The sequence below is a fragment of the Amblyraja radiata genome, chromosome 15 (assembly GCF_010909765.2).
Source record: "Amblyraja radiata isolate CabotCenter1 chromosome 15, sAmbRad1.1.pri, whole genome shotgun sequence".
Classification (NCBI taxonomy): Eukaryota; Metazoa; Chordata; class Chondrichthyes; order Rajiformes; family Rajidae; genus Amblyraja; species Amblyraja radiata.
The window spans coordinates 35,338,282-35,354,855 of NC_045970.1; the positions used below are offsets into that span (position 1 = coordinate 35,338,282).

At 45.0% G+C, this 16,574-nt stretch overlaps 1 protein-coding gene across 2 annotated transcripts in view; it reads left to right on the forward strand.

Annotated features, from left to right (window-relative positions):
* The window catches only part of LOC116981191 (Fc receptor-like protein 5), a 37,156-nt gene that overhangs the window by 5,512 nt on the left and 15,070 nt on the right, over nucleotides 1-16,574 (forward strand). For both annotated transcript variants that reach the window (XM_033034015.1, XM_033034014.1), the window contains exons 2-4: nucleotides 948-1,313; nucleotides 10,651-10,944; nucleotides 12,706-12,996. In XM_033034015.1, coding sequence (XP_032889906.1) covers nucleotides 948-1,313; nucleotides 10,651-10,944; nucleotides 12,706-12,996 — 951 coding nt within the window. The remainder of the gene's footprint in view (nucleotides 1-947; nucleotides 1,314-10,650; nucleotides 10,945-12,705; nucleotides 12,997-16,574) is intronic.

Below are 16,574 nucleotides of genomic sequence, written 5' to 3' on the forward strand. Positions count from 1 at the left end.
CCATGAAATCTTGAGAGAAAAATGCTATCTGTTGATAAATTAATCAGAAGAGCATATAAAATGCTCATCAAAAGGCCACTGAGCAACTCTGGGGAATTTTTTTAATATAGTATATAATTAGTATATGAAAACCTCTCCCATAAATAATGTTGGAAGGAAAGTCTAAATAACCCATAGAGATAAATCGGTAAGCATTTGAGAAAGAATAGTTGAAGTGGGATGTGATTAGGTGCTGGGTCTTACAGAGAATAGACATAATGAATTGGTGCGGCATGGTGGCACAGCGGTAGAGTTGCTGCCTTACAGCACCAGAGACCCGGCGTTCGATCCTGACCATGGGTGCTAACCCTACGGAATTTGCACATTCTCCCTGTAACCATTAGGGCTTTTTCTAATTCCAATGCTCCGGTTTCATCCCACATTCCCACATTTTATTGGCTTTTGTAAATTCCCCCTAGTATGTAGGATTTAGAAGATCAGAGGAGTCCTTTCAGTCTCCTTGCCCTATTTTTGTTTATCACTCATGACAAAAAACAGGAAAGAAGCTGTTCCTGAATCTGGTAGTATATGCCTTCAAGTTCTTATATCTTCAGTATGATAAGAGAGGGGAGCAGAGGGAATGACTGAGGTGTGATGGGCCTTGATTAGGTTAGCTGTTTTCCCAAGGCAGCATGAAGTGTAGATGGAGTCGACTGGGGGGAAGCTGGTTTGTGTGATGGACTGGGCTGTGTCCACAACTTTGCAATTTCTTGCTGTTTCGGGCAAGTTGCTATACCAAGCTGTGATATGTCTCAATAGAATGCTTTCTATGGTGCATCTGTAGCAAATAGTAAGACTAATTGGAGGCATGCTGGATTTCCTTAGTGTAATGAGGAAGAAAAGGCATTGATGTGATTTTTTTGGCTGCAGCACAACATATCTGTTCTCTATCTGTGTTTTTTATATAGGTGACTGTCGCCTGAAGTTAGACAGCACCACTGAGATCAAAGGAGTGAAAGGAAGGTCTGTTCTTCTCCCATGTGAAATGACTGGATTCAATGAAAATCTACTCGAGATAGTTAACATTAGCTGGCATAAGTACCAACCGAGGGAGATACTGGTTTATACCGACGGTGCTCACATCAACATAACAGCAAAGGAGTATGCTGGTCGGGTCAGGCTGAATCCTTTATTCCAGTCCAACATGTCTTTACTGATCAGTGACTTGGTAAATAACGACAGCACTTATTACCGATGTGAGGTTATTTGGCATTATAAAGGGATGACGAAGAAGAGGAGCCTCCATAAAGATATTTTTCTCGATCTTGAGGAAGGTAAATAAGCATACAATTTTACACGACCCGTCTCTTCTTTAATTGAGACGTAAATGAAGTTACTGTGAGCTTTCAACGTTTCTTTTCACCTTCTGACAGTTTCTTTATGTCATTAAGGAATTTTGGTTAATTTTGTTTGTAAATCATAAACGTTGCCATTTTTCCAGTGAGTTCATCCATTATTCATCCATACATTCACACTTCCATCTGGTAATAAAGGCGATACACAGTTGCTTGGTAAGTTCATGTCAGAGGCAAAACTGGATGGAACAAATTAGGCTGAAACACCTCCAGTTAATAAATTTACCAAATGATCCCCTGTTAGTGCAACCAAGAAAATTCCTTGTTTTATTCATCGAAGCTGGGGTCATGGAATTTTACTGTCAGTTTACCTCAAATTCAGAAGAGAATTTCTTATTGTGACACTTTGATTACTCACATCAGCTAAGCATATGGTTACTCTGATTTTAACATTAATCTGTTTTTAAGATTCACAACCTCTGAGAATTTAGAAGGAACGTAGTTTTTTGTTCACTTTCAGGATTTGAATTAATTACTCATCCCTAATTATTCATAAGAAAGTAGTGGTGAACTTGACATCTTGAATCAGTGCTGTCCCTGTGGGGAATGTGCTATTTAGTAAAGGAACTACTTATTCAGGCCATCAACCAATGATGATGAAAGGACAACAATATTCTTCCTGTAGGAACAGTGCAACTTGAAGGGGAACGTAGATGATGCTATCCCCATGCGCCCACAGCCCATGCCAACCATTGATCACCCGCACACTTGTTTCATGTTACTCCACTTTCGCATGCTGCACATTAGGGCAATTTACAGAAGCCAATTAACCTACAAATTAACCTGCACGTCTTTGGAATGTGGAAGCGAACCGGAGCACCCGGAGAAAACCCACGCGGTCACAGGGAGAACGTAGAAACTCCATACAGACAGCACCTGTCGTCAGGATTGAACCCAGGACTGGCGCTGTAAGACATCTCTACCGCTGTGCCACCCATTGGTAGGTGGTAGAAGCTGTGGGTTACTGTGGTACTATCAGAGGCCTTGCTCGCATATCACGTGTTGAAGGTACTTACCCCAATGATGGAAACATTGATAACAGGGGTAGTGAATACTCACAACTTTGAATTGACTCTTTCATTTTGCAGCTACACAAACAGGCTCAGAGAAGATTTTGATCATGTGACATAGAAATAAAAGCATAATTTGTATTTCAAAGTTGAAGGAAACTTCCATGAAGTTTAAGCCACAAGCGATTGCAGATGCTGGAATCAGGAGCAAAAAAAGAAACAGTTTATTTATTATAAATATTCCTAAATATTCTTAAATAGGAAATCAAGCAATAATTACAACATTAGCTACAAGGAGCGGCTGGACAGGCTTAGATTGTTTTCTCTGGAATGCTAGAAGTTGCGGGCAGACCTGATAGAAGTATATAAAATGATGAGAGGCATAGATAGGGTAGACAGTCAGAATCTTTTTCTCGGGATGGAAAAATCAAATACTAGAGGGCATTGCATTAAGGTGAGAGGAACAATTTTAAAGGAGATGTGAAGGATACATTTTTTGCACTGAGGGTGGTGAGTACCTGGAACGTGCTGCTGTGAGTGGTGGTTGAAGCCCACAGTCCCTGTGTTGCGGGAAGAGAGAGAAAAGGAAGATATAATCTTTTACAGTCACTGTAGTGGGGAATATAGGGAGATCAGAGTATGTACAGTCATTGGTATGAGGCTGGCAGATACAGAGAGTTAGGAGCACTTAATCTCACTGTGGTGAGGAAGATAGCGAGATTAAAGTCCGTACAGTTGCTGTGCTAGGGAACGGTGGGATGGAGGCTCATGTATTTTTTTTAAATGACAAAAGATCTGTATGCAGTATGCATTGGAAAGAAAACATTGTATAATGATTCTGGTTCCCTTGATAGAAGGTGCTCTCAGTAACTAGTATAACAATCCTATCTGCTTCCCTCGCTGTCGCTTGTCAGTCGACACATGCAAATAGCTCTTCAATTCTTGCAGAAAAACAGAAAGGAATAATAGTGTAAATTAGCATTTACGTGCACAGTGTGCCAGAATTCTCTGCTTAAAGCATCCTCCCTCCTGAGATCTGGCTCTAAATGGGATAAGGATCATCTCTCTCTCTGTCAGACCCACGTGTGACGAGACATACAACCAATCTGACTCAAGTCCCCGGCAAGATCGAGACCGATATGGGTTCACCATTGACAGACATGGATTCTGTGATTGTGTTCTGAAAGGATGGGGAATGAAGGAACTAATTTAAAATGCCACTTTGGAACTGTAGAGGAACTGAGCTGTCATTACTAGCATTTGTTCACTGCTTCAGAGTGCAAAATCTGAATGATTCATTTGCTATCAGTTTGGCCAAAATTAAATACAAGAGAGTTAAAAATATAATGGGCGTATCCAAATTAATCAGCGAGAACTGGTTATTTGCAAAATACTTGTAACAAGTATATGATGCACAAAAAATGCTAATGTTGATAAATATTTAAGCAGTAATCATATTTCTCACCTGTATACTAATTGGAAATGCCGCCAAATATTTAGATAATGTAACTTCAAAACTTTTTCATCTGCTGTAAATTGCTTCAGAATATCTTGAGGTCATGAAAGATGTTCGATATAAGGCTGCATTGATTGCACATCATAATTCAAGGCATGCTGATTGCCGGGTAGTGATTATTTTTTTTAATCAGTCATTGGTTTTGGGCTTTGCAGGCAGAGCAATGTTCAATATGCCTCCATAATTCCCTTGAGACCTTGTAATCTGCTAGACAATTTCCAAAGGTAGTCAAATGTCAACAGAATTGCTGCAGCTACATATAGATCAGATAGGGTAAGAACTGTGGATTTCCTACAAAATGCATTGCTGTTACCAGATTCTATTTACAGCTTTGATCTTAATTCATTGAATTTAAATTCTCCACTTGTCATGACGGAAGTTGAACTAATGTGCCCAGATCAGTGGTCCATGTCTTTGGAAAGATCACCAGAACTACTTTGCCAACATAGTAAAGTGGCAACACCAGGATTTCCAATAGTCCCTTAGTCGATGGGACACCAATGCTCAAGTAGGAAATTAGTGCCTAGCTATGATAATAATCGAAAATGGTTTCTTTTCTTGTATAATTGGAGTCAATGGTGGGGAGGTTTGTGTGATAGGCTGGGCTTCATCCACAACTCTCTGCAATTTCTTGCGCAGAGCTGGGCAGAGCTGTTGCCAAACCGTTGTTATGCATCCCAATAGGATATTTTCTATGGTGCATCTGTAGAAGTTGGTAAGGGTTCCTTAGTCTTCTGACAAAGTCAAGGCGTTTGTGTGCTTTCTTGGCCATAACTTCAATGTGGTTGGTCCAGGACATATTGTGGGTAATATTTACGCCTAGGAACGTGAAGCTCTCGACCATCTCCAATTTGGCACCATTGATGCTGATTGAGCCCATATACACCACCTTGTTTCCTGAAGTCAATAACTAGCTCTTGCTACTAACCCTGCCAGGAAATGTTACTCTGCAAGAGGAGTATTAATCCTACCTCACAATGCTAACCTTCTTAAGGACGTACAAACCCTGGCAATAGAGCGCTAATTCTGACAAGTCACCAACCATGTCAGGGCGGAACGAATCTGTCCAACTGGGCACTAACTCTCCAGGGTGTACCATCATTGCCAGAAGCCTCACCAAGAATTTCCTTGTTTGGGAGTCATAAAGTCATAGAGTCATACAGCGTTGAAACAGGCCCTTCAGCCCACCTCGCCCACACCAACCAACATGCCCCATCTCCACTAGTCCCACCTGACTGTGTTTGGCCCATATTCCTCTAAACTTGTCTTATCGATGTTCCTGTCTAAATGTTTCTTAAATGTTGAGATAGCGCCTGCCTCAACCACTTCCTCCGGCAGCTGATTCCATCCACCCACCACCCTTTGTGTGAAAAAGTTACCCCTTAGGTTCCAATTAAATCTTTCTAAGTACTAGCATACCAAGTTCAAGTGTTCAAGTTCAAGTGAGTTTATTGTCATGTGTCCCTGTATAGGACAATGAAATTCTTGCTTTGCTTAAGCACACAGAAAATAGTAGGCATTTACTACAAAACAGATAAATGTGTCCATATACCATGATATAAATATATACACACATGAATAAATAATCTGGTAAAGTGCAAATAACAGAAAGTGGTTGCTAATAATCAGAGTTAGAGAGAGTCTTCCTTGACAAACCGACTCTCCGTAATCTTCTCAGGAAGTAGAGGCGCTGATGAGCTTTTTTGATAATTGCGTTAGTGTTCTCGGACCAGGAAAGATCTTCAGAGATGTGCACGCCCAGGAATTTGAAGTTCTTGACCCTTTCAACCATCGACCCGTTGATATAAATGGGGCTGTGGGTCCCCCTCCTACTCCTTCCAAAGTCCACAATCAGTTCCTTGGTTTTGCTGGTGTTGAGGGCCAGGTTATTGCGCTGGCACCATATGGACAGTTGCTCGATCTCTCTTCTGTACTCTGACTCATCCCCATCAGTGATACGCCCCACAATAGTGGTGTCGTCAGCGAACTTGATGATGGAGTTCGCACTGTGGTTCGCTACGCAGTCATGGGTATAGAGTGAGTACAGCAGGGGGCTGAGCACGCAGCCTTGAGGTGCTCCCGTGCTGATTGTTATCGAGGCTGACACATTTCCACCAATACGAACAGACTGTGGTCTGTGGACGAGGAAGTCGAGGATCCAGATGCAGAGGGATGCGCAGAGACCCAGTTCTGCGAGTTTGGTAACCAGTTTGGAGGGGATGATTGTGTTAAATGCCGAGCTGTAATCAATGAATAACAGCCTGACATATGAGTTTTTGTTGTCCAAGTGGTCCAGTGCGGAGTGGAGGGCCAGCGAGATCGCATCCACCGTTGATCTGTTGTGGCAGTACGCGAACTGCAGTGGGTCCAGGTTTTTGTCGATGTAGGAGTTGATTTGCTCCATGATCAACCTCTCAAAGCACTTCATCACCACCGGCGTTAGTGCCACTGGTCGATAGTCATTGAGGCATGTCACCTTACTCTTCTTGGGCACCGGTATAATTGATGCCCTTTTAAAGCAGGTGGGGACCTCAGACCTCAGAAGTGAGAGGTTGAAAATGTCCGTAAAAACTCCCGCCAGTTGGTCTGCACAGGTTTTTAGAACACGGCCCGGTATACCATCAGGACCAGGTGCTTTTCGAGGGTTCACCCCTCTGAAGGATTTCCTGACATCGGCCTCTGTGACTGAGACTGAAATGCCATCACAGCGAATGGGGGATTGGGAAGGCACATCAGTATTCTCCCTGTCAAAGCGTGCGTAAAACGCATTGAGCTCGTCAGGGAGTGATGTTACACCGGCATTCGAGCTGCCTCCTGGTTTTGCCTTGTAGGAGGTGATTGCATTCAGACCCTGCCACAGCTGCCGAACATCTGTCTCGTCCTCCAGTTTGGAGCAGAAGTCCCTTTTGGCCTTTTTGATGGCCTTACCAAGGTCGTATCTGGTCTTCATGTAGGCCACTGTATCATCGGAGGTGAATGCCCTGTGTCTGGACTTCAGGAGAGTGCGGATCTCAAAGTTCATCCAAGGTTTCTGATTGGGAAACACTCGGAAGGTTTTTGTAGGGATGCAATCCTCCACACATTTCTTTATGAAGTCTGTAACGACTGTGGCATATTCGTTCAAGTCCGTTGCCGAGTCCTTGAACATTGCCCAGTCTACAGACTCCAAACAGTCCTGGAGTTGTTCTTCTGCCCCCCCCCCCTGACCAGCTCTGTGCTGTCCTCACTTCTGGGGGTGCGCTAGCATACTAGAGTACTAACATACTAACCCTGCCAGGGCAGACCAACCCAAAGGCTAAATGAAACATGTGCTCCAAGACTATAAAATGGTAGTAGTACTACTGCTGTCAAAAATAGTCAGTCATACAGCACGGAAACAGGCCTTTTGTCCCGACTTCCCCGTGCCAACCAAGATGCCCGATGCACACTAGTCCCTCCTGCCTGCGTTTAGCCCATATCCTTCATACCCTTTCCTTTCAATGTACCCGTCCAAATGTCTTTTAAATGTTGCTATAATTTGTGCTATAATGTAATAACAGTGAACTGCAGATATTGGTTTATACCAAAGAAAGACAGAAAATGCTGGAGTAACTCAGCAGGTCAAGGAGCATCTTTGGAAAACCTGGATAGGCGCTGTTTCAGGTCGGGATCCATCTTCAGAGTTATAATTGACTAATCCACTGAATTCCTCCAGTGTTTGGTGTTTTGCTCCAGATTCCTGGATCTGCAGTTCCTTGTGTCTCCAACGATCTGAACCATTTTGACATTAGGACATAGTTGCCCCAAATCCCAGGCATGGAATTCCACAATGGTGCCTTGATGTGAGGGAGCCTGGCATGATGCCCCAGGTCCAAGAACTAACAATGCCAGTGGGATTTGACATAAAAGTCTCAATATTTTTTATCAGTTTCATCATATATTTCAAACTTTTTTTTAAACTAATGATTGCAGTAAGATGTTAAATTATGAATTTTAAAAGGCATTGAAGTGATACTCCATTAACTGAATGTGCCAAAGAAAGATTCAAACAGCATGATAGCTGATTAATCAGGTTTTAATTGGTGCCAAAATTAGCTGCAATCTTCAGTAAAATTCTCTACCTGGCAGATATGAATCGAGAAACAGTGGTAACTCAGGCAGAATAGGCTGCTGGGTCAAATGCTTTCAGCTGCATTGAAATCAGGTCAGGCCAGGAGTTTTAACGTCCTTATTCTAACACTGGAACTCAAAAAGCTAATCAAAATTTCCATGGTAATTAAGCTGGAAGAACAAGACCTAGAGCAGAATGGTGACACCTCCTTAGGACACTGTTGGGTTACACCCTACAACGGAGGAGTCCAAGGATCAAGATCTTTGAAATGATGGAGCTTGTTAGACTGGAGATGGGAAAAATTGAGTTTACAAGTGGAACGAGTGTCTTTCGTTAACGTTAGTTTAAAGATACAGCATGGAATACAGCTCCTCCGGGGCCACACCAAGCAACAATGACCTGTACACTAGTTCTATGTTATCCCAGTCTCACATCCTACACACTAAGGGGGCAATTTGCAGAAGCAAATGAACCTAATAATCTGCACGTCTTTGGATGTGGGGGAATACTACCGGAGAACGGAGAAAGTCCACATGGTCACAGGGAGAAGGTACAAACTCCATAGAGACAGCACGCTTAATCAGGATCAAACCCGAGTCTCTGGCGCTGTGAGGTTATGAAGTTAGAGAACGGAATGTAGGTGGAAGGGGAGCGCTGCACCAAAGTTCCACCCTTTGAAGAGCATTATTGGAGCGTATCAAAGAAACAAATGAACACTGCACAAAAAAAAAAGATATAAGAACAGATTATTTTAGTTTAGTTTAGAGATGCAGTTTGGAAACAGGCCCATCGGCCCACTGAGTCCAGTGGATTCAACTAGAATGCAAAATTCAGGACTTACATTCTCTTGAAGTACTGACAGAAAGCTGCACAGAGATGCTACCTTACAAATGAGATATTATGCCAAGGCCAAACGCAGTGTCTTAGGTGGCTGCAGAAGATCCTATACTGCTACTTTGAAGAAAACCAGGAAGGATCCACTCCATGTCCCAGCCAATAGTCAACATCAAACAACCTACAATCAGCCATTAAAATCAATTATCAGGTCACCATCAGGTTGCTGTTCCTGGGTGTTTGCTGTGAAAATTGGCTGATATATCTCCCACGTTGCAACAAGGGCGGCATGGTGGCACAGCTGGTAGAGCTGCTGCTTCACCTCGCCAGAGATTTGGGTTCGATCCTGACCACAGGTGCCGCCAGTGTGGAGTTTGCACGTTCTCCCTGTGTCCACGTGGGTTTCCTCGGGGTGCTTTTCAAAGCTGCTATACAAATATAAATCTTTTTTCTTCCTCTTTGGTAACAGCTGAACAATACTGACTCAGGAACACCATTTTGCAAGTGACTGGAGAATACTGGTCTCTGATAATGATGAAATAAGGAACTGCAGATGCTGGGTTACAAAAAAGACACCAAGTACTGGAGTAACTCAGCAAGTCAGGGGGCATCTCTGCAAAACATAGATCGGGTTGGGATCGTTCTTCACATTGATTGTAGGGAAGGGAAAGAGAGCTAACTACATCCCCCTCTCTCTTCACCCCCCATACAGCTCCTTTCTCCCCCTCTCTCCCCTGTGCCCCTATTTATCCCCTGCCGTTCCCCTTCCACCTACATTCCGTTCTCTAACTTCATAAATTGCAACTCTTCAATCATTTCCTCACCTTCTGTCCTTTCAACTGTCCTTTCTCCAACTGTCTGCCTATCACAAAATACTCCTTGCCTGTATCAACCTATTACCTGACAGGCTTTGTCCTGTCCCCTCCTCTCTCCCAGCTTCCTCTCCCCACCCACCTACAATCAGTCTGAAGAAGGGTCCCGACTTGTAACCAGCACGCCCACCCATGATCTCCAGAGATGCTGCCTGACCCGCTGAGTTACTCCAGCACTTTGTGTCTTAAGGGCCTGTCCCACTTACGTGTCCTTGGCATGCAAATTATGCGACCTCGTGGTCGTATTGAGGCGCACGGGCATCGTATGGCCGCGCGGGGCCGGTCCCACTTAGAAGAGCGGAGGGGTATGGAGTTGTGCGCGACATCGCGCGGGGCTCCGAAATTATTGTAGTGAACTAAATCTTCGCGCGCCAACGGCCTGTCGCGGAACTGACAGCCAAAGTGGGACAGGCCCAAAGACCCTGGCACGATGCAACGTCTCACCTCCAACAGCAGCAGAAGCAGGCAAACGATCGCTGAACTTGGCCTGGGGCTCACGGCCGTTGCGGTCCGGATCCGCCCCCACTTCTACTCCCAGAGCGGGGCCAAGAAAATTGAAGGTAGACACAAAATGCTGGAGTAACTCAGCGGGACTGGCAGCATCTCTGGAGAGAAGGAATGGATGATGTTTTGGGTCAAGACACTTCTTTTCAGACTGAAGAAGAGTCTCGACACCAAACGTCGCCCATTGCTTCTCTCCAGAGATGCTGCCGATCCCGCTGAATTACTCCAGCTTTGTGTCCATCTTCAAATTACGTCACGCGCTCCAGGTGATTGTGCGTACGCATGTAATCGCGCCCGTCCTTTGCGGGACCATCTCGGTTCAACGCGACCACGAGGTCGCGTAATTTACGTGCCAAGGACACGTAAGTGGGACAGGCCCTTTACTCTGATAATAACAACACTTTTCTAATTCGTAGTTCTGTCCTTGAAGTTCCAGTTTCCAAACCGGTGGTGACTGAGGAGCCTGGGCCACTTGTGGTTCTTTTGGGAGACCCTTTCCATTTGCATTGTCAAGCTGCTAATGGATCTCTCCCCATTGAATACTATTGGTACAAACACAAGCCGACAGACATCCGAACAGTCCGGAAGATGGAGATGGGGATGAACTATTCCATTGAAAGCACAAAAGCCAGGGACGGTGGACTTTATCATTGCGCGGCACTCAACACTGCCAATGGGAAGAAGCTGAAGGAACGAAGTAATCTAGTTGAAATCATTGTAGCAGGTAAGACCTATCAAAATAATTTAGCTTCTATTATGTTAGTGATGTTATCGTGCCCAAATATGGTGCATATTTCCAACCTCTGTAATACATAGAGTCATAAAGGAAACAGGCACTGCGGCCCAACATGCCCACACTGTCCAAGAAGCCTCATTGACACTAACCCCACCTGCCTTTGTTTGGCCCATATCCCTCTCAACCTTTCCCATGCATGTCTCCTTTCAAATTATTTTCAATGTTATAGTACCTGCCTCAACAACCCCCTCTGGCCGTTTGTTCCATATCTCCTCCACCATCTTATGGAAAAAGTTGCCCTATGGATTCCTGTTAAATTTTTCCCCTCTAACCTTGAACCTATGTCCTTTCGTTCTTGATTCCTCTTCTCTGGGTAAAAGACTGTGTATTCACCCTATTTATTCCCCTCATAATCTTATACACCTTGGTAAGATTACCCCTCAGCCTCCTGCGCTACAAGGAATCAAGTCCAAGCCCGCCCAACCTCGCATTATAGCAAAACCCCTCATATTCTGGCAACCCCCATAAATCTTCTGTGCACTCTCTCCAGCTCCCCATTCCTGTATAAAATTACCTGCTGTGTAATCCCTCAACCTTGACTTTGCTATCTCCAGTCTTGACAACTTAAAGCTCTCTCCTGGTTGCTACCATTGCTTCCTCAACTGTCCTTGTTACCTCATCAAGGGCGGCACGGTGGCGCAGCGGTAGAGTTGCTGCCTCACTGCGCCAGAGACCCGGGTCCAATCCTGACTACGGGTGCTGTCTGTACGGAGTTTGTCCATTCTCCCTGTGACCATGTGGGTTTTCACCATTCTTCCTGCGACCATGTGGGTTTTCACCATTCTTCCTGCGACCATGTGGGTTTTCACCATTCTCCCTGCGACCATGTGGGTTTTCACCATTCTTCCTGCGACCATGTGGGTTTTCACCATTCTTCCTGCGACCATGTGGGTTTTCACTGTTCTTCCTGTGACCATGTGGGTTTTCACCATTCTCCCTGCGACCATGTGGGTTTTCACCATTCTCCCTGCGACCATGTGGGTTTTCACCATTCTCCCTGCGACCATGTGGGTTTTCACCATTCTCCCTGCGACCATGTGGGTTTTCACCATTCTCCCTGCAACCATGTGGGTTTTCACCATTCTTCCTGCGACCATGTGGGTTTTCACCGGGTGCTCCCACACGCTAAAGACGTACAGGTTTGTAGGTTTATTGGCTTTGGTTAAAACGTTTGTAAATTGTCCCTAGTGTGTAGGATAGTGTTGGTGTATGGAGTGATCGCTGGTCGGCACAGACTCAGTGAGCCAAATGACTTGTTTCCCTGCTGTATCTCTAAGGTCTCAAGTCTAAAATAAAATATTGCATCGGGTTGGTCAACACAAATTGAACAGCCCAACTATTTGGTTTTCATAATAAGTTCATTAGTTCATAAGTTATAGAGGCAGAATTGGGCCATTCAGCCCATCATGTGTACTCCGCCATTCAATCATGGCTGATTTATATTTCCTTCTCGTGCCTTCTCCCTGTAACTCTTGACACCCTTACTAATCGAGTATCTATCAATCTCCACCTTAAAAATACAAAATGATGGCCTCCGCAGCCATCTGTGGCACTGAATTCCACAGATTCACCATCCTTTGACGAAAAAAAATCCTCCTCATCTTCTTTCTAAAGCTAAGCTTTTTATTCTGAGGCCATGGGGGAATTTTCTTACCAATTGTACGGATGCTTTTTGCCTTTTCTTGCCAGAGCCTCCCCCCAAACCTGTGGTTGTTGTGGACCCTCCAGTAGCTGCCCTTGTGTTTGGTCAGCCGGTTCACTTGTTCTGCACCGTGCCCGTCATCCAACAGGACATTCAGTACAGATGGAGGAAGGATAAATTACTCCTGCAGTCCAGCAGTCACAACAGTAGCCTTCAGAACCTCACTCTTCACGGCCTAGCAGAGAAACAAAGTGTCGCCTACGAGTGCGGCACCACCAGCAACGTGAAAGGACACCAGTTTGAAACATGGAGCGACAAGGTTGAACTATCATTGATGGGTGAGTGTATCTTCTCCCACCGTTCCACTGGGCTAAACAAAAAGGTTTGCTGCTTGAGCTGTTAACCCCCTTAAGGTCATAAGGAATAGGAGCCGAATTAGGCCATTCGGCCCATCAAATCTACTCCTCCATTCAATCAAGGCTCATCTATCTCTCCTTACTAATCCCATTCTCCTGCCTTCTCCCCATTACCCCTGACTCCCCTTACTAGACATTCATCAATGAATGCATCAGTCAATGATGTTTGACCTTATTGATTTCTTCTGAAGGTGGAGAAATTAGAAGCCAAAAGGTGTAGCTGGAAGAGCTGCTGCGTCACAGCCCTAGAGACCTGTGTTCAATCTTGAACTTGGGTGCTGCCTGTGTGGAGTTTGCATGTTCTCCTTGTAACTGCCTGGGTTTCCTCCCATGTCCCAAAGACTTGTGGGTTTGTAGGTTAATTGGCCTCTGATAATAGCCCATATTGTGTAGGGAATGGATGCGGAAGTAGGGATGGCACAGAATTTGTGTAAACAGGTGGTCAGTACCTGCCGTGGACGGTGGGCCGAAGGCGCTGTTTTTATGCTGTGTTTTTCAATCAAAAGGAAGACCAGGGCAAGTTGCTTACAGAGATTGCTGGCAATTAATAGCAGCGTAGATGCGTCTACTTTTAGCTACCACTCCGGCCCCTCCAACACAGCCTCCCTTATTTACTGAAGTACCTGAATCCACTCAAGATGCTAAAGGTTCAACAGTGACCCCTCGTATATTAATCTCCAACATGCACAGAAATTAATATTGGGCAGCTGAATCAATATAGCCCCTTTATAGAGCCAGCAAAATCACAGAGCCTTAGAAAAGTTTTGGCACAGAAGCAGGCCGTTTGGGCAATTGTGATCATGCAAGATCATGTACTTGAAGACTAATCCCCGTGGGTCTGCGATTTCAGAGAAAGCTGAGCTGACAGTCCCAGTCTATCACTAGGGGAACGTTGCCCAGTTACAAGTGCCATCTTTCAGATCGAGGTCACACCTACTTCTCAAAGGTGGTCAGAAAAGGTTGATTGGCATTAATTTGAAGAAGAACGGGTGTCTTTCTTGTTGGCTGATCCAATCAAGATTAAACATCATCCCTCGAACAAGAGAGCAAGAGTAAAGAGTGTTTAATTGTCACATGTACTGACAACAGAACAATGACATTCTTACTTGCAACAGCACAACAAGCCTGTAAACACAATATTCATAGATAACATTTAAAAAACAAAAAAATGCATGAGATTAATAACTCCAATACTAGTTCAAAAATCCCAAAGTCCTTAGTGCAACCAGAGACTGTCCGTAGTTCATAGTTTAGTTAGTGTTTTGTGGTAATGGTTGTGGGAAGAAGTTACTCTTGCACGGAGTGATCACGGTTGTCAGACTCCTATATCTTCTATGGTACAAGTGAAATGAGCGGGTGGTGAGGCCAGGATGGGGTGGGCCCTTGATGATGCTGGCTACCTTGTTGAGGCATCACCTCCTATAGATCGCTTTGATGTTGGAAACATCACCAATAGCAGGTTACCTAGTTATTATTTAGCTGTTATTAGTGGGATCTTGCTGGGTTTTCTATGGCACAAAAGTAATTGTATTGCATGCACTTTAGTGGCTATGGAACACACTGAAATATCCCAAGGTGTTAAACGCATGTTGATTCTCTCTAATCAAGTTCAAGTTCAAGTGAGTTTATTGTCATGTGTCCCTGTATAGGACAATGAAATTCTTGCTTTGCTTAAGCACACAGAAAATAGTAGGCATTTACTACAAAACAGATAAATGTGTCCATATACCATGATATAAATATATACACACATGAATAAATAAACTGGTAGTGCAAATAACAGAAAGTGGTTGCTAATAATCAGAGTTTTGTCCGAGCCAGGTTTAATAGCCTGATGGCTGAGGGGAAGTAGCTATTCCTGAACCTGGTTGTTGCAGTCTTCAGGCTCCTGTACCTTCTACCAGAAGGTAGCAGGGAGATGAGTGCGTGGCCAGGATGGTGTGGGTCTTTGATGATACTGCCAGCCTTTTTGAGGCAGCGACTACGATAAATCCCCTCGATGGAAGGAAGGTCAGAGCCGATGATGGACTGGGCAGTGTTTACTACTTTTTGTAGTCTTTTCCTCTCCAGGGCGTTCAAATTGCCGAACCAAGCCACGATGCAACCGGTCAGTATGCTCTCGACTGTGCACCTGTAGAAGTTAGAGAGAGTCTTCCTTGACAATCCGACTCTCCGTAATCTTCTCAGGAAGTAGAGGCGCTGATGAGCTTTTTTGATAATTGCATTAGTGTTCTCGGACCAGGAAAGATCTTCAGAGATGTGCACGCCCAGGAATTTGAAGTTCTTGACCCTTTCAACCATCGACCCGTTGATATAAATGGGGCTGTGGGTCCCCCTCCTACTCCTTCCAAAGTCCACAATCAGTTCCTTGGTTTTGCTGGTGTTGAGGGCCAGGTTATTGCGCTGGCACCATATGGACAGTTGCTCGATCTCTCTTCTGTACTCTGACTCATCCCCATCAGTGATACGCCCCACAATAGTGGTGTCGTCAGCGAACTTGATGGTGGAGTTCGCACTGTGGTTCGCTACGCAGTCATGGGTATAGAGTGAGTACAGCAGGGGGCTGAGCACGCAGCCTTGAGGTGCTCCCGTGCTGATTGTTATTGAGGCTGACACATTTCCACCAATACGAACAGACTGTGGTCTGTGGACGAGGAAGTCGAGGATCCAGTTGCAGAGGGATGCGCAGAGACCCAGTTCTGCGAGTTTGGTAACCAGTTTGGAGGGGATGATTGTGTTAAATGCTGAGCTGTAATCAATGAATAACAGCCTGACATATGAGTTTTTATTGTCCAAGTGGTCCAGTGCGGAGTGGAGGGCCAGCGAGATCGCATCCACCGTTGATCTGTTGTGGCGGTACGCGAACTGCAGCGGCAATTTCCCCGAGTGCTCTGTCACACTGTCTGTCCTGCCTGTAAAATCCAACAGTTTCTCCACAGCAAACATTAACCAAGCTGATGTACAATTTCCTGCACAAAACATGAACTACTGGAGGGACTCGATAGGTCAGGCAGTGTTTGCTGAAGGACCTTTCCTCAAGAGTGGAGTCGAGGGGAGATAGCCGGTATAAACTGCATGGGGATAGGTGGGGCGAGAGCTGGCAAGTGATTAGTGGATCCAGGTAAGGAGGTGTTGATGAGTCAGGTGGTGGAGAGAAGAGTGGAGAGAATGACGAGGCTGGAGGTGGGAAGTGGAGAAGACAAAAGGTTGCAAATGGTGGAATCTGATGAGGAGGATGAGGGATGAAATGTAGAACCAGAGGGAGGGCTCGTAGGTTGAGGATGATATGGGACCATTGGGGTGGTCGGGGTAGGTGATAAGCAGCAGGAGGTGGAGGAATGGAAATGAGCTGGGGGATGTGACTGGTGAAATGGGAATAAAAGTCTGCTTGAGATGACCTGGATAGAAGGGGATGGGGAGAGAATGGGAAGAGGGGAGAGACTGGGAAGGGGGGAGAGGAGAGAGATGGGAGAAGAGAGATAGGAGGAGAGGAGAGAGGG